At 45.7% G+C, this 18,974-nt stretch overlaps 1 protein-coding gene and 1 long non-coding RNA gene across 2 annotated transcripts in view; one reads left to right on the top strand and one right to left on the bottom strand.

Annotated features, from left to right (window-relative positions):
* Positions 1-5,444, top strand: part of MSANTD1 (Myb/SANT DNA binding domain containing 1) — a 68,240-nt gene extending 62,796 nt beyond the window's left edge. Inside the window, exon 3 of the mRNA XM_073657229.1 lies at positions 1,990-5,444. Within this exon, the coding sequence (XP_073513330.1) occupies positions 1,990-2,230 (241 nt within the window). The 3' untranslated portion in view covers positions 2,231-5,444. The remainder of the gene's footprint in view (positions 1-1,989) is intronic.
* LOC141172765 (uncharacterized) lies at positions 3,101-10,853 on the bottom strand. The gene is made up of 3 exons (XR_012252532.1): positions 10,660-10,853; positions 8,954-9,012; positions 3,101-3,273 (listed from the first exon to the last, which is right to left on the bottom strand). It is a non-coding gene; the product is annotated as an uncharacterized lncRNA (long non-coding RNA).
* Positions 10,854-18,974: the final 8,121 nt, after the last annotated feature.

The raw sequence follows: 18,974 nt of genomic DNA on the forward strand, positions 1-18,974 counted from the left end.
TCTCCTTGACTCCTAACCCTGCCTCAGCCCCGGGTTTATATAGGGGAAGTTCTTCCCCTCCCAAGACTGGGCAGGAGGTGTGGCATGCACAGGATCCCTGACCAAAGGACCTCCCACCTGCTCTCAGACATAACATTACATTACTGTGGAAACCAGACCCCTGGGGTGCCACAGAAGGAAAGTAGATTAGTCTGGCATGACTTGTTTTTGCTACAAACCCATGCTGGTTTTGGTTATTTACAGTATTCTTATCCAAGTACTTACATACATGCTGTTTAATAATTTGTTCAAAGATCTTTCCTGGTATAGAAGTAAGGCTCGCTGGCCTGTAATTTCCTGGCTCCATCTTCTTTCCTTTTTTGAAGATAGGGACATTTGTCCTTCACCAGTCTTCTGGGACTTCTCCTGTTGTCCAGGAATTTTCAAAGATTCTGGCTAGTGGTTCTACAAAAATCGGCAGTGTATTAAACACATTTTCCCCACTGTATAAGATGTCATGAGCTGTCAGGACTGTTGCTTGCACCTTTGCAGCCCTGTGACTTGGATTTGTAGGTGGCCTTTCAGGAGAAGATCAGTGTGAGTCAGCAGCTCTTAAGCAATTAGAGGTTCATGGAGGAAAGTCACACTACACTTCTATTTCTCAGGGAATGTGAAAGCTGAGATCTTACACAGGTGGTGCTACTATTGGTCTGATGGTTTTATTGGAATTTCATATTGTTTTTTTCCATTCATATCCAGAGCTGATATATAATATGTGCCCTTCAGAAGCAGCCAGCAGTTTATCTCCATCCGGTTGTCAGACTTGTAACTTGCAGATGTCTTCTTCCTTACCTTTCCTCCTTGCATGACATATCCTGACATATTTGGCAGGAAGTGACCACCTTTGTAAAAAAGAAAACCATGATTTTGTGATATTCTGTCTGGAGATGTTTATGCTATATCTCTCTATATATGACCACCCAGTGTTTGTGATGGGGATTCCAGCCTGTTGAGGGTCACAAAAATTTATTCAGTTTGCTTCATGAGAAGTTGGGGGATTTTCCATGATTCGACACATCAGTGATGCCTCTCCGCTGCTGACTCTGGTCTTTGTTGACCAGCTGCAGCAGTGAAGTCACAGCTACAGCGCATGTGAACGCTGCAGCTAATCACTGGACTCAGCGGTCTTGTACAATACACATTGATATAACTGTGACTGTGAGCCCAGGAATCACTTGCACTCTAGTCAAGATGTCATCAGTCAACACAGATGTGGGGCAGCGGTGGAGCGAAGATGAGTGAAAACAGCTGAGTCTTGTAATTTTAAACTTTAATTTTTAAGCTGTATGATGGCGTTTTATGCTGCCTCTACCTAGTACAATGTACGGTATATTACTATTACAGTGTATGGTGGTGGCTGCACGGTTTAGAAATGTTATGTAGACACCTGTATGGAAGTGTTTTTTTGACACCATACTGTATACAGCTCATCAACCAAAAGGTACAACACATGACACCATCCAACATAAAGTTGGCCCTGGCCAAAATAGCAAGTTATCCCCTATCAATTGGTTGATCACTAGAGTCTGACCAACTGGACGCCAAGTGATCCTGAAATTGGGGGTCAGGGAAAGCTGTGATAAGCTATTTCTGCCATTCCAATTGGCAACGAATGGAGCGGAGGCATCCTGGCGCTCCATTCAAGATGGTGTCGCGTAGCTCATTTCTCATGACTCCAGAACTCTAATATTGGAATTGGACCCTCAGCAATCAGCCAATTATCCTCTATTCCATGAAGAAGGGATTGTTTTTCTTTCTTGGGGGGAGGGGGATAGATTAGCCCTTTGATTGACTCTGGTATAATATACCTATGCTAGTGATCCTTTATTTTTCACAATAAACTCCAATGGTCACCATGTCCAGTAGAATGTCAATCTGTAGATAAAGCCTTGGATTTATGTTCTTTGTTATTCTTCGCATTTGCATAGTAACTTTTTGGTTATGCTTCAGGTCTGGTGAGAGGGCCATAAAGAAAAGGAAACTCCAAAGCTGTAGTTTTCAGAAAAAGAAGTTAAAGATAATGGAAAACATGTTAGAGGAACAGAAGAGGCTGAGCCGAGCGATGGAGGAGACCTGCCGGGAAGTGAGACGAATCTTGGACCAGCAGAACATCATTCAAGTACAAAGCTTACAGCTCCAGGAGAGGATGATGAATCTTCTAGAGAGAATGATCACCAAATCTTCTACTTAAAATCTGTTCCACCCCATACTGTACTGTATCTCCTTGTCCCTGTGCCTTTTTTTTGGACCTTTTTATGGTTTCTGGTAAGACCATGGACACCAAGAGGGTGGATTCTTTGAGGAAGACCAAGAGCGAAGAGCTCTGTGATGTATCAAGCTGCTGTTCTTGAGTTCACCATAATAGAGGCCACCTGTATTCCTAATAAGGCATATGGACAGGAGTTGTCATGATGAGAAAACACATTTAAGCACGTCTACACTGCTCCTTCATGAAAAATGGCTACTTACCTGTTCTTGATAGGAAAATCTCTGCAGCAATATAAAGTCAACTGAATGGTCTACCGTTGCATATGACATACGTATTACACTGTTTGTGCCATGTCTGTGGGGTGGATGTCTTCAAAATCACAAATGTTTAATTTCAGAAGCCTAAATCCACTGCAGTAACCTGATAAACTCAGTTTATTCAGTAGTATCTTCCTATGCAGAGTGTATGCTCATTTCACTTCTTGGAAGCTCCTGTTGTGAATCCTATCTGCTGTATAAGGGACTGCTTCTTCATGCTACACAGACATGTGTTAGGCTTCTCTCATTCAGGTAACCAAAAGTATGAAAAGCTTGTCCAAGAAACCTTATAACGTAGAGTTGCTTTATTTTATTGTATTTACATAATGCTCCAGCAACGTGAAGAGGTTAACTATATAAATTGTGAATCCTGCTCCATATGCACATATTACAGAATAACGTCTCATTTATCACCAGTGTGTACCAGAAAAAAATAACCTTGTTGCCTATGCCAACCAAGCACAGTGCAGCACTGATATAGGCTTACTTAAGGAGGACCGGCTTATTGCCATAAATATGTATTTTTTTTACCTGGTGTAAATGGCGCTGTTCTTCTGAATCCGGCGCTGTTTTTCTTTCGTTCCTGAGCCTCTCGATTCCTAAGATATAGCCACTTCTTCCCTGTATACAAATCTGGTATTCTTAGCCAAGTGGGTGAGTCCTCAACTCTTCTCTGTGGGCGTGTCCTTCAGAACCACTCTCACTTGGCTAAAAAAAAAAGACTCAATTTACATATAGGGAAGAAAGGGTCATATCTCATGAAAGGAGAGGCACAGGAACAAAAGGAAAACCACGCCGAATTCAGGAGAACGACAGCATTTTCCAGGTATAATTTTTTTTATATTTATTACAAATGACAGATCCTATTTAAATGGGTTGTATAGAATTTTAAAAAGATGGCTTCTTTCTTCCAGAAACGGCAACACACCTGTCCATAGGATGTATGGTATTACAGCTCAGCTCTATCGAAGTGAATTGGACTGAGCTGCAATATCACACGCAACCAGTGGACGGGGTGGCGCTGTTTTGGAAGAAATCATAAACTATTTGGCTCCAAGTCACACTTGTCACAAGCATTTGCACTGGCGTCTTTAAACATGGATGCATGATCAATAAATGACATATAGACAGAAGGTCGGCCGCACCACCAGGTCTGAATACTGTCCAAAATGTAAACCTATGTAGAAGTTGCAGCCATTTTCTGCAATATCACTGCACAAAGAAATGTGATGTACAAAGTATCTGGTGACATGACTGCTCTGCATACGGTGGTATCTCCATATAGTAATATGCTACGTACGTACCCCACCCTGCACTTTGCACACAACCCTCCTATAAAGTATATACTTATAGCTTATATCACACAGATATTTATATTTATACGTCATGTAATACATGGGACATATCTGGTCGCGTTCAATATCTGGTTCTTCTACATTCCCTGTGATAATTGGAACTGTCAAATCCAGATGCCGAAAATCCAACACAGACCTAATATTTCTCACAAGTGAAATTCCAGCAGTTGCAACCCTACAAATTCACGGTCACGCTATATCTAAAGCTGGCCATGCATGTGAGATAGCTGTGGGCTATGTATTCACTTGGCTAAGCTCACACGTGTGTAAAAGAAAACAAAAAAAATTCTAAAAAATTGGTAGCTTTTCATCCAGAAAAAAAAATAGATTTTTCATCTCTGTTGTCATCTGTTTTTATACATCTGCAGTTAATTAAATTTGCAAGACCAAAAACAGTTTTCCACGTTAATAATGGCAATTTAGCCATAAAAATCTGAAACAATATGGAGGAACAGAACTCTTACAGAAAATATGGTCATGTGAACATAGCCCTAGGCTGACGACTATCTCTTCTGTCTCCCCCATACACACGAGTGCTTGGTTGACTGAGCGTTCATGTGATTTCAACTCGGCGAGAGGAGAAAGCCGCTGCCAGTCTCCTTTGGCATCAGCTTATCTTTCCTGAAAACAAAAGGATCGGGCAATGAAACTCCAAGTGCCCGAAGCTTCTCTCCCCTGACATCATATGAGTCGGTGAAGAGTCAGGAGGTCCTCATACGCATGAGATGGTTGGCTGGTCTCGCTGAAATCGGCAGGTTCAGACAAAGTTGAATGGCGGCCTTCACAGTGTCGTCAGGTCCTCGGTTAGTCTTGGCAAATTTGGCAGAAAGAATAGTGCTACACTCAAAGCTATTCTTCCCACAAAAATAATGCAAGCCATGGCAGGAACCTGATGGACCTCAGTCATTATAAATTAGTGGGCACTGTCCAGCACTGGTGGTATTCATCATATAACACATCCTGTGAAGTGGTAGTGTCAATCAGACGTCCATGATTTACAGTCCATATAGGCATCCTAATGCCTCGACCGACCTTGGGTATCATGATGCAAACAAAAGGTCTCATTGGCATTCATGAAGGTGTTGGGTTTGGGTCCGGAGACTTATTTTCAGTTGGGAAATCACGGTCAGTACTTGGACTGTGAAACATGGGACAAAGCTGACATCTGTCGTCCATGTTTCACGGTCCGTACATGCATCATAATGACTGGACTGTCCTTGGGTCTCATGATCCAAACTAGAAGGCTCCTAGGTACTTAAAAAGCTGTTGAGTTCGGGCCAGGAGACTCATGGTCGTTCCGAGCATTATGGTGCCTGTATGGACTGTGAAACATAGGCGTCTGATTTCAAACTTAGGCTGCATTCACATGTCTATGATTCACAATGTGTGTACTGACCAGTATTTCTGGACTAATCACGGGACTCCTGACCTGAACACTACAGCTTGATATTTCCCTATGAGGCCGTTGAGTTTGGGTCACAATATGACATCACATTTAGGTCACACAGTCCAATCATAGAGGCCACTATGATCTGGTCGGATTGTATAGAGATGAGATGAGGGTATGAATATTTTTCTATATATGACAAGTTATTTGCAACGTTCCGAGAATCGGTCACCATTATTTTCTATGGTGCTGGAGATATCTGCAGAATCGGGGGTTGTATTTTGTTGGAAGAGACAGATGTGATTTATTTTTTCAGGTTGTATTATTTGTGGCTTGTATCATCCAGCATTAATGATCGTTGCTACTGTGTGTCTGTCAGGTAATAAAACACATTTTTAGTAATCAGAATAATAGTTTATTACTGTGTATTCCTGTGTTGTCCAATGCAATAAAAAATATATATAATTTACGATCCTAAGGTGACAGCACATGTCAGGGTCTCCTTGCCCTCCGCACAGTGGTTTGCCAGGGGTATCCACATACAACTTAGCTCATGGCACATGATACATAGATTGAACCTCCCTAGAGGATAGATGGACCTCCCTAGGGGATAGCCGGACCTCCCTATGTGCAACTTTGGATGCACACAGATATTTTATCTAGGATGGTTCAGAAATAATATAAGGGAGATTGTTTCAGATTTTGCCCCATAACTTCATTAAGAGCCTCAAAAATGACTTGGATTACGGGTTCATTTCCACACATGTCAAATATCTGAATCAAAGGTAGAAAAAAGTGGCACACCACAGGATTTAGCACATTTATATGAAATGTTATAGGGCCAAACCAGCTCTTTATACTGCTATATAGTGTCAGGTTAAATACAGCATTGTGACATTGACATTGTCAAAGTAATATGCCTCACCCAAAGGGAGTTAAGGGGGCATAGGAAGATTATTCAGTGCTCAGGTAGATACAGAATACCCAATATACCCACATAAAGCCATAAAGTGCACATAGTGCCATACCAAACTGTGGCCATATAATAACAAAGCCCGGAAAGTGTATAAAATTATGATGCGTTCAATCGACTATCTTAAAGGGATTGTCTGGTCTTAAGCTTCAAGTCCGCAGTCAGGGGCGTACATGGAAATCATGGGACCACGTAGCAGAAGTTTTAATTGCCCCCCCCCCCCAGCAGAAAAAATAATTAATAGTTGGCGGGATCAAAGAAGAGCATATCTTACAACTTTGCAGTCCTTACAAAGTCATTTTCTGCCTACTGAAGCACTTGATTCCCCTTTCATTGCACCCATAAAGTATGATACCCCCATGGTGACTTCCTCCACACGCACAGTATGAAGACCCCACTGTACTCCTTCTCAACTCAGTGTGATCCCTTAAATGTGTCCCCCGCATAGCCCTCCATGCAGTATAATAGGCCTACATACAGTATAATGGTCCATACCTCTCCACACTTTATAATGCCCCCACTAGCCCTCCAAACAGTATAATGGCCTCCACACAGTATGATGGACCCCACACAAACCTTCATACTGTATAATTGCTTGCATACAGTATAATGGCCCCCACATAGCCCTACATCAAGTATAAAGGCTTCCACATAGCCCTCTATATAGTATAATGGGCCCCATAGCCCTCCATATAGTATAGTGCACTCCCCATAATTCTCCATATAGTATAATGCACTCCCCATAGTTCCTCCATATAGTATAATGCACTCCCCATATTTCTCTATATAGCTTAATGCTCACCCCATAGTCCTCCATATAGTGTAATGCTCTCCCCATAGTCCTCCATATAGCATAATGCACTCCCCATATTTCTCCATATAGCTTAATGCTCTCCCCATAGTCCTCCATATAGTGTAATTCTCTCCCCATAGTCCTCCATATAGTATAATGCACTCCCCATAGTCCTCTATAGTACATACAGTATAATGCACCTCCCCATAGTCCTCCATATAGTATAATGCACTCCCCATAGTCCTCCATATAGTATAATGCACACCCCATAGTCCTCCATACAGTATAATGCACTCACCATAGTCCTCTATAGTACATACAGTATAATGCACCTCCCCATAGTCCTCCATATAGTATAATGCACTCCCGATAGTCCTCCATATAGTTTAATGCTCTCCCCATAGTCTTCCATACAGTATAATGCACTCCCCATAGTCCTCTATAGTACATACAGTATAATGCACCCCCCATAGTCCTCCATATAGTATAATGCACTCCCGATAGTCCTCCATATAGTTTAATGCTCTCCCCATAGTCCTCCATATAGTATAATGCACTCCCCATATTCCTCCATGCAGTATAATGCACTCCCCATAGTCCTCCATATAGTATTTTGGCCACCATAATGTACTCACTGATTAAAAAAAATAAATAACAATACTCACCTCTCCTCCTCGTGCCCTCGCTTCTCCAGCCTCTGCAGCAAGGGTTCTGAAGCGCTGCACATATCAGCGCAGCGGGCACCATGCAGTGACGTCCTCGTGCTCTCTGCGCTGAGACGTAAGACAGCGGGGAAGAATGATGGAGGAGGCGCCTGCTGATGCTCCCTCTTTCATTGTTACTTTCATTTGTATTGGCATCCAGGATGCCGATACAGATGAACGTGCGATGAGGGATGAAGGACCCGGTGCTGGTGCTAACACTGGTCCCCCTGGCTCACGGGCCCCATTGGTAGTGTGCCACTGTCTGCAGTCACTCTATGTGACTGCAGATTTATCAATCCTTACAGTGCTGGCCCTGGGAGCTGTGCTATAGCGGAAAGTCTTGTGACCGCAAGTATGCCATTTGCATACATGTGGTCACATGCCCGCAGCTCCCGTCACCGGCGAATCCACCCAGCATGTAGTGTGCGCTATGTGAGGATTCAGAAGTCTGCAGCCACATAGAGTGACTGCAAATTTGTAGTTTAAGACCAGACAACCCCTTTAAGGCGTTATTTCAAAAACAGGCAAAAAACAAGTCCCTTATTGAGGGTAAAAAATATATCCTTTGTGACTCTAAGAATGACAATCAGGATAAATCTCTGATGACCCAAAAACCCAGAGCCAGTAATCTAGTGCAAATAATTTGTGATATTATCGATTCAAGAATTAAAGGGGCTGTCCACTATTGTACAACCCTTTCCTAGCATCTAAATGCCCCTAAATGACACATAAAATAAAGAAAACCTATGCTTACTACTTCTCAGGCCTGCACTGCATCCCCTGGCGGTCACGTGGCTGCTGCAGTCTTCACTATTCCGTCAGAGCGGACCTCAGGTCTGACAGAATACTGATAGGCTGCAGGCGATTTATGTCCACTCATTGGCTGCAATAATCATGTGACATTGTTATGGGTGTGACAGAGCTGACATCAGAGGAGCGGCACCAATCCAGGAAGTAAGTGGACAACGAATTTACAATCACAACATCGTGTGGTAAACAATTCCATAGCCTCACTGCTCTTACAGTAAAGAATCCTCATCCATGGTGAACCTATTTTCCTCTGTATGTAGAGAAATTTATGATGCACGATGATGCCCCATAGAGAAGGGTGTTTTTTCTGGCACAAGAAGACTAGTAGTGGTTTATTGCCATGATGGGAGGGCTAAGTAAACATACCAATGGTGGGCTTTTCTGCCTTGATGCTTGGTTCTCCATGCGTTGTGTCTCTCTCTTGTCTGCAATGAATGGATTCTACTATTGTCAATAGTTAAAACCAAAGACAGAAACATAACATGTAAATAACCTGAAATAAATAAATAAACAGCAATAGTGCATGAAAATAATAAAGGGTACTTAGTTAACATAATTTTGATCAAAATAATGCAAAAGCCATCCCACCACATCACGGTGACCCTATTCGGGACAGTCCTAACTCTAATATTTAAAACCTTACTGTTTGTCAATTGACATGCATGTGGTTAAGGGCTAAGAAAGATCGAGCCTGGCTAGTAGACACACAGACATGGGAAGCAAGATAAATAGAGTTCAGCTCAAGGAAAAGGCAGGCCACACCTTTATATGTACAGAGTACATACTAACCGAAAAAAAAACTAAAAAAAAAATTTGGGATATAAATTGGTGTGCCTGCAGCACGTAAGTGCATGTTCACACACAGCCACCAAACTGAAAAAAAAGCAAAGACAGAAACATAACACGCAAATACCCTGAAATAAATAAATAAACAGCAATAGTGCATGAAAATAATATAGGGTACTTAGTTAACATTATTTTGATTAAAATAATGCAAAAGCTATCCCACCACATCACGGTGACTCTATTTGGGACAGTCCTAACTCTAATATTTAAAACCTTATCATTTGTCAAGTCACATGCATGTGGATAAGGGCTAACTATTGCTGTTTATTTATTTATTTCAGGGTATTTGCGTGTTATGTTTCTGTCTTTGTGTTTTTCCGTTTAGTGGCCATGTGTGAATATTTATTTACATGCTGCATGCACACCAATTTATATCCCAGTTATTTTTTTTTTAGTTTTGTTTCAGTTAGTGTATACTCTGTACATATAAAGGTGTGGCCTGCCTCTTCCTTGAGCTGGAAACTCTATTCACCTTGCTCCCCACCTTGCTCTATTCACCGGCTAGTAGACACAGTAGTGTGTCTACTAGCCGGGCTTGGTGTTTCTTAGCCCTTATCCACATGCATGTCATTTGACAAACGGTAAGGTTTTAAATATTAGAGTTAGGACTGTCCCGAATAGGGTCACCGTGATGTGGTGGGATGGCATTTGCATTATTTTGATCAAAATTATGTTAACTAAGTACCCTATATTATTTTCATTCACTATTGCTGTTTGTTCATTTATTTATTTCTGGATATTTGCGTGTTATGTTTCTGTCTTTGTTTTTTTTTTCTGTTTGTTGGACATGTGTGAACATGCACTTACATGCTGCATGCACACCAATTTATATCCCAGTTCATTTTTTTAGGTTTAATGTCAAAAGTTAGCAGCATAAATCTTGTATGATTACAACTTGTGCGACATGTAGAGAGTGTATCAGTGGTGCATATGTTGCATATTTTCAGTGTGTGAGTGCTATGCATGCAGCAGACAAAGTGTCCAGACAAAGTGGTCCCTGTGCAAAAGGTGTGAGTGTGGGACCCCTAATGAAAGGGGTCCCACACTCACACCTTTGCACAGGGACCGCCTGAAGTCTGTTTCTTTCCTGAATGGAAGTCAAAATGTAAATGCTACTTTTTAATTAGGAATATTGTTTAAAGCAGATTTGTCACCACATTTCACAATACAAACATGCATGCATTATTAAATTGATCTCTTATACTTGATGAGGCTGGTGTACTTACTGTAAAAAATCCACATTAGAATAGCTGCGTAATCCTTTTTCAACGTTTAAACTCAATCTCCACTCACGGAACCTGAACGACAGCTCTTCAGTGTCCTTCAGATGATACAGGCATTCTGAGAGTGATCTTCAAAGTAAGTACATCGGCCTCATCAAGAGAACTATTTCATAATGTATGCAGTTTGTGTTGTGAAATCTTCTGACTAATCCCGTTTAAACTTGTGCCCTACTGAGCACTTAGTAGCATTCCTCCAGTACCCCCAAATCCTCTGGAGATGTTCCAGGCAGAAAGTAAGGCAGTCATATTTGTTTTTAAGCTGCTGACCTTTAAATCCAGATCTGCCGCAAGTCACATTAATAAGTCTTTATTATTCAGCACAGAGGAAGGGAGCAGCGAAGAGAAGGAATATTGATTTGCATTTCCAATTCCAGCCAAATTTTACATTTGTATTCTCCGGCGGAGCTCAGTGATACAGACCATTAAACACACGGAGGAACATTCACGCCAAATGGAAGTTTATAATTGGGAATGGAAGGAAGGAAACAAACGGCGTATAAAACCTGTTCATAAAAGTCATGTCATGAAAGGTAATGATACCCGAAAGCTACAATATCCAATTATTAACCCCGAAAGTAACCGGCAGAATTCAGTGTCAGCCGGACGCGTCCCGCAGATCATCTCTTCTAAAAGTAAGAAACAATCTGTGCCGCTATGATGACACCATGGACAGATGGGTACCTTGAAACATGGTCCGTCACAGTCATAGGCCCCAAAACCTTAAAAGTCACAATTACTTTCCCATAACGTTGCCAGCAGTAGAGTAACCACCGGGGAGGAGGGGTGCGGGTGCCCCAGGCCCCGCGCTCTGAGGGACCCACCCGAAACTATGCTACTCCTAAGTGTATTGGCGTGCGCAGAGCAGGGAGACACCATTTCCCAGCAATGCCATGCAGCTGCTATGGGGCCTGTGAGCCGTGGGGGCACGGTGCCAGTGCCGGCACCGAGCTCCTCTGACCCATCATCGCAAGTTCAACCGTACCGATGTCCTGGATGCCAATATACTTGAAAGAAGTGATGAAAGAGAAAGCGTCATCTGGCGCTCCCTTCCCCATCATTCTTCCTCAGCATCTCACGTCTCAGTGCAGCGGGCACAATGACGTCACTACATGGAGCTTCAGAATGCTCGCTGCAGAGACCGGAGCAGCGGGAGAACGAGATGGAGAGGTTAGTATTATATTTTTTTTATTACTGTATGGAGGACTGACTATGGGGAGTGCATTAAACTGTATGGAGGACTGACTATGGGGAGTGCATTATACTGTATGGAGGACTATGGAGAGTGCATTATACTGTATGGAGGACTATGGGGAGTGCATTATACTGTATGGAGGACTATGGGGAGAGCATTATACTGTATGGAGGACTATGGGGAGTGCATTATACTGTATGGAGGACTATGGGGAGTGCATTATACTGTATGGAGGACTATGGGGAGAACATCATACTGTAAAGAAGACTATGGGGAATGCATTATACTGTATGGAGGACTATGGAGAGTGCATTATACTGTATGGAGGACTATGGGGAAAACATTATACAGTATGGAGGACTAAGGGGAGTACATTATACTGTATGGAGGACTATCGGGAGCGCATTATACTGTATGGAGGAGTATGGGGAATGCATTATACTCTATGGAGGACTATGGGGCGTGCATTTTACTGTATGGAGGACTATGGGGAAAATATTATACTGTATGGAGGACTATGGGGAGTGCATTATACTGTATGGAGGACTATGGGGAGTGCATTATACTGCATGGAAGACCATGGGGAAAACATTATACTGTATGGAGGACTATCGGGAGTGCATTATACTGTATGGATGACTATGGGGAGTGCATTATACTGTTTGGAGAACTATGGGGAAAACATTATACTGTATGGAGGACCATGGGGAGTGCATTATACTGTATGGAGGACTATGAGTGAGTATAGTTACTTATTTTTTTTAATCCGTGAGTACATTATCGTGGCCAAAATACTATATGGAGGACTATGGGGAGTGCATTATACTACACTGCTCAAAAAAATAAAGGGTACACTCAAATAACACATCCTAGATCTGAATGAATGAAATATTCTCATTGAATACTTTGTTCTGTGCAAAGTTGAATGTGCTGACAACAAAATCACACAAAAATCATCAACGGAAATCAAATTTATTAACCAATGGAGGCCTGGATTTGGAGTCACCCCCAAAATGAAAGTGGAAAAACACACTACAGGCTGATCCAGGTCCAGGTCTGGGAGGAGATCCCACAGGAGACCATCCGCAACCTCATCAGGAGCATGCCCAGGCGTTGTAGGGAGGTTATACAGGCACGTGGAGGCCACACACAATTCTGAGCTTCATTTTGACTTGTTTTAAGGACATTACATCAAAGTTGGATCAGCCTGAAGTGTGTTTTTCCATTTTAATTTTGGGGGTGACTCCAAATCCAGGCCTCCATTGGTTAATAAATTTGATTTCCATTGATGATTTTGGTGTGATTTTGTTTTCAGCACATTCAACTTTGTACAGAACAAAGTATTCAATGAGAATATTTCATTCATTCAGATCTAGGATGTGTTATTTGAGTGTTCCCTTTATTTTTTTGAGCAGTGTATATGGAGGACTATGGGGAGTGCATTATACTGTATGAAGGACTATGGGGAGTCCATTATACTGTATGGAGGACTATCGGGAAAACATTATACTGTATAGAGGACTATGGGGAGTGCATTATACTGTATGGCGGACTATGGGAAGAGCATTATACTATATGGAGGACTATGGGGAGTGCATTATACTGTATGGAGTACTATGGGGATCGCATTATACTGTATGGAGGACTATGGGGAGAGCATTATACTGTGTAGAGAACTATCGGGTGATCACTATATTATATGGAGAACTATGGGAAGTGTTGTTGCCAAGTATTGTGGGACGTTCTGAGATGTTGTGCCTGTTCCAAATTAAATTGTAAAATCCAAATACTGCATGAAAGAGCCACACTGATACATTGAGCATCAAAGCAGATCTCTCATTATTATATCATGACATCATCTTATATATGTATTTAATAGTCATACATGGTAACAATATAATTGGCTCAGCTTATCTCTAAATATGCACTGGCATTAGCATACATACATCTAATTAGCTAAAGTTCAGTCTAGCTACAGCCATCAGAAGAGTCTAGGTGTGTCTCTCACTTATTTTAGTTTCTCCGTTATGTCTTAGTATTTAGACAAAGAAATCCGTTTAGGACCCCTTATCACAAAACACACATACTGGCTCAAACTCCATTTCGGAAAGCAGACGATGCATATAAAAAAATCAAAATGGAGTCAGGATAGATAGAATAACTCCTGCTTTCACAGGGAGAGCAATATACTGTATGGAGGACTATGGGGAGTGCATTATTGTAGCGCCCCGAGGGTTCGGTCGCTACAGAGGTATTGCATCTCAACCAGATGTGCGATATCTCACTTCCAGGTAAGGATGGAGTGTGGATCAGGACCCTGACACCTGCATGCATTACACCACATTTCCGGGGGGCAGGGCGACCAATATGCTCCAAGTAGAGCACGACAGTCCCTGTCCCTGGCTGGAGTGGAGGGAGGGAACACCGAGGAAGGCGGACCCTGTAGTGAATAGGAGGGAGAGGGCAGTTCCTGGGTGCACTGAGAAGGAGGTATAAAAGGTGGGCACCATCTTAGTTCAGTGGAGTTCAGTTCAGTTAGAGGAGAAGACAGGGGGCAGAGGCTCAGACCGAGCTCTGCTCCGCAGGCAGGCCTGAGAGAGCGGCCGGAACCTGGAGGAAGGAGAAGGAAAGAAGAGGAGCGGAGGAGGCTCCAGGAACAAGGAGCAGGAACGAAGGGACCCCAGGGGTGTGGACCGGCGAGTCGCCACCGCACGCCCGAATCTACCTGCGTAGGGGGGTCAGGCCAAAGGGGGAGACCGGTCCCCAAAGCTAGTGGAGGCGGGGAACTACCCTCAGCTAGAAACCGGAGGCTGTGACATTTTATGTGGCGCAGCCCCTCGCTACACCCGCTAGGAAGGCACCACATAGGGTCAGGGAAACGGCACTAACGTTCACCCGAGAAGGCCCGAGGCAGCCGGACAGAAACGAGGTCACTGGTCGGGTATGACAGGCCAGAGAAAGGACACACAAAGGGGGTCCTGTGAAACGCTCCAAAGTTATCTGGGAGTAGGCCGAGCCCCTTACCTGGTGAGCACAGTGCGACGTGGGACGTTATGACCAGCTAGAGTAACGTGGATAAAGAACTGTGAGTAAAAACCCTGGACTGCATTACAGGACTCTGTGTCGTTAATGCTGCTCCCGCACACCATCACCCCCAACATCTGCACTTGCTGCCCTGAGGCTATACTCCTCCCGTGGGGAGTTATACTACCCTCTGCTGCACCCACAACACCAGCCTCAGCAGTCTGCCCTGCAGCGGTGGTTCACTCTGATCGCAATCCACGGGTGGCGTAGTCGGACATTCAGCATTTAGACTGCCATTTGGTTTGACCGCCCTGAGCCATGGGACCGGGTCCCCGCCACACAAGGACTACAACCCCCAGCATCCACAAAAGGTCCGGTTCCGGGTATCCCCCATACACACACGGCCCAGGGGGCGCGTCAACTTTTGGCAACCACCGGGTACTGCGTGCCTGAAAAGAGACTGTTTTACTGTATTGAATGTGGCGCCCGCCCCAGCAGAACGGACGCCATTATGTGCGCGCCAAAAGACAACAGGAAGCCACCTCCCATCGTGGGTCAGGTCCCAGAATGGCGCCAAAGAAGGAGCCCACCCCCAACAGCCTTGAGTGCGGCTATAGAGATGTCCATCAACGTGGGGGGGCGGCCCCTGAGAGTGATTGTCAGCAGGTTGCCCCGGGACCACCCCCAACAGGGGCGGAAGGAGAAAAAAACGGGGGGCAGGGTGTGGTTTGGATCAGTCTCTGCAGACCACACCCGGATATGGTGAGCAGCACCAACTTCAGCACCCTGACGGGTGGCCTGCTGCAGGCCGAGGCAGTCCCGTGCAGCCTCACGGAGCTGATGGCTCAGCTCCCTGGAGAAGACCCGGAGTTCCTTCAGACTGTGCTGGAGGATCTGGACAGGAGGATGGTCCAGGCGCAGCCCGTGTTTTACCCTGGGTGTTGGGGGACTCGGTGTCGGGCCCTGTGATGGAGAGGTGGGATGCAGCCGTGGCCCGGGCCCGACCCGTGCTCAGGGCCGTCACAGTTAAAAAAAAGAGATGGTGCGGGCTCGTCCGGGTCGAGTGGCTATTTAACGACTGGTGCCTGGTGAGGGTCCACCAGCGCCGCTGCAGTCCGCTGAGGCATGGTGTGATGGCGGCCAAAGTTCTTACTACTCCCCACAGGCGGAGCAAGGCCTCAGGGCGGAGGGACAGGATGGAGGGGGGTAGTGGTAGAGGAGAAGGGGACCCGCGTCCCGCGGTGTGGCGCAGAAATAGCAGTCCGGAGGCCATAGGTGTGAACTTCCAAGGCTTTACTCACGTAGATGGCAAAGGAAGGCGACTCCCTGCTCCCCGCGGAGTCCTGCGCTCACCAGAGACGGGGGCCAGACAACCTCCAAGTAAGTCCAGCATTCAGTCGCGACCCTACAGCAGAGTGTTCCTGAACTACAGACCGATTCCCCTCCTGTCCGTGTGTGTGCAAATAGGCCGGGTCTCCCTCTGAACTCCTCTCAGAACAAGGGCACGGGGGCAGCTCCGCTCCGTCCGATACCCAGTGGGATCCTCTGGGCCTAGCCGAGCTTTCCCGTCCAAGACGTAGAGTAACAAGGTCGGGTGTCGGGGGCCGGTACCCCTTTTGCAGCCGGAGTCCCTCTGAATATATCAGGTTGGCGAGGACAGGTGGCGTACACCGCTCCGTCTGCATCCTGCCTGGGATCCATTTGCTATGGAGCCACACTCCTAAGCTCCGGGCCTTCTTGATCCTGGTCATTGGCCGGGTTGAGACATTCCTGGTCTACAACCTGCCTCTCGTCCCAAGGCCGGGGTACGAGGGCCACGTCTCCCTCCCCTGCAGGTTCACACAGGATCCACCCTCAGGGTGGGAGACCACAGTAACACACAGTAGTATGACAGCACAAAGACCGCCGAAAGACCAAGATCAAAGATGGCTTTCTATTAAATATGAAATTTAAAGTGTAACTAACTTGTAGGTCCTCCACCCTCACCCACTAACTGGTTCCCCTATCTCTTGGTTCCCCAGTCTCCCTGTAACCAGGGGAGCAGCACCTAGTGCATACTAGCTCCCTCTGGTGGAGAAATGTGGTGTTGGATGCAAGGGCTGGGTCACGACTATCACACTGGCCTTACCTCAGAGGAGGAACACCACACTCCATTAAAGAAGTGCAGCATCCCTGTGGCGGTCGAACCCTCAGGGGCGCCACAGCACCACATAGGGTCAGGGAAACGGCACCAACGTTCACCCGAGAAGGCCCGAGGCAGCCGGACAGAAACGAGGTCACTGGTGGGGTATGACAGGCCAGAGAAAGGACACACAAAGGGGGTCCTGTGAAACGCTCCAAAGTTATCTGGGAGTAGGCCGAGCCCCTCACCTGGTGAGCACAGTGCGACGTGGGACGTTATGACCAGCTAGAGTAACGTGGATAAAGAACTGTGAGTAAAAACCCTGGACTGCATTACAGGACTCTGTGTCGTTACTGCTGCTCCCGCGCACCATCACCCCCAACATCTGCACTCGCTGCCCTGAGGCTATACTCCTCCCGTGGGGAGTTATACTACCCTCTGCTGCACCCACAACACCAGCCTCAGCGGTCTGCCCTGCAGCGGCGGTTCACTCTGACCGCAATCCACGGGTGGCGTAGTCGGACATTCAGCATTTAGACTGCCATTTGGTTTGACCGCCCTGAGCCACGGGACCGGGTCCCCGCCACGCAAGGACTACAACCCCCAGCATCCACAAAAGGTCCGGTTCCGGGTATCCCCCATACACACACGGCCCAGGGGGCGCGTCATTATACTGTATGGAGGACTATGGGGAGTGCAATATACTGTATGGAGGACTATGGGGAGTGCATTATACTGTATGGAGGACTATGTGGAGTGTATTATGTTGTATGGAGCACTATGGGGAGTGCAGTATACTGTATGGTGGGCTATGGGGAAAGCATTATACTGTATGGCGGACTATGGGAAGTGCATTATGCTGTATGGAGGACTATGAGGTGCATTATTCTGTATGGAGGACTATGGAGAGTGAATTATATTGTATAGTGGACTATAGGGAGTGCATTATATTACATGGAGGACTATGGTGAGAGCATTCTGCTATGTGAAGGACTATGGGGTACACTGCACTATAGTGAAGACTATGGGGAGTGAATTACACTGTATGGAGTACTATGGGGAGTGCAGTATACTATATAGAGGACTATGGGGCATAATATGGGGGGGGTGACATCCTGCATGGGGCATTATAAAGGGGGGGGGGTGACATCCTGCATGGGGCCTTATAAAGAGAGGGGGTGACATCCTGCATGGGGCATTATAAAGAGAGGGGGGTGACATCCTGCATGGGGCATTATAAAGAGAGGGGGGGTGACATCCTGCATTGGGCATTATAAAGAGAGGGGGGGTGACATCCTGCATGGGGCATTAAAAAGAGAGGGGGGGTGACATCCTGCATGGGGCATTATAAAGAGAGGGGGGGGTGACATCCTGCATGGGGCATTATAGAGAGAGGGGGTGACATCCTGCATGGGGCATTATAAAGAGAGGGGGGGTGACATCCTGCATGGGGCATTATAGAGAGAGGGGGTGACATCCTGCATGGGGCATTATAGAGAGAGGGGGTGACAGCCTGCATGGGGCCTTATAAAGAGGGGGGTACATCCTGCATGGGGCATTATAAAGAGAGGGGGGGGTGACATCCTGCATGGGGCATTATAAAGAGAGGGGGGGTGACATCCTGCATGGGGCATTATAAAGAGAGGGGGGGTGACATCTTGCATGGGGCATTATAAAGAGAGGGGGGGTGACATCCTGCATGGGGCATTATAAAGAGAGAGGGGTGACATCCTGCATGGGGCATTATAAAGAGAGGGGGTGACATCCTGCATGGGGCCTTATAAAGAGGGGGGGTACATCCTGCATGGGGCATTATAAAGAGGAGGGGTGACAGCCTGCATGGGGCATTATAAGGGGCGGAACAGCCTGCATGGGGCATTATAAGGGGGGGGGACAGCCTGCATAGTGCTTTATGTGGGG

Source organism: Phyllobates terribilis, unplaced genomic scaffold (assembly GCF_046119375.1).
Source record: "Phyllobates terribilis strain yellow unplaced genomic scaffold, ASM4611937v1 Scaffold_1__5_contigs__length_1240528914, whole genome shotgun sequence".
NCBI classification, from domain to species: domain Eukaryota; kingdom Metazoa; phylum Chordata; class Amphibia; order Anura; family Dendrobatidae; genus Phyllobates; species Phyllobates terribilis.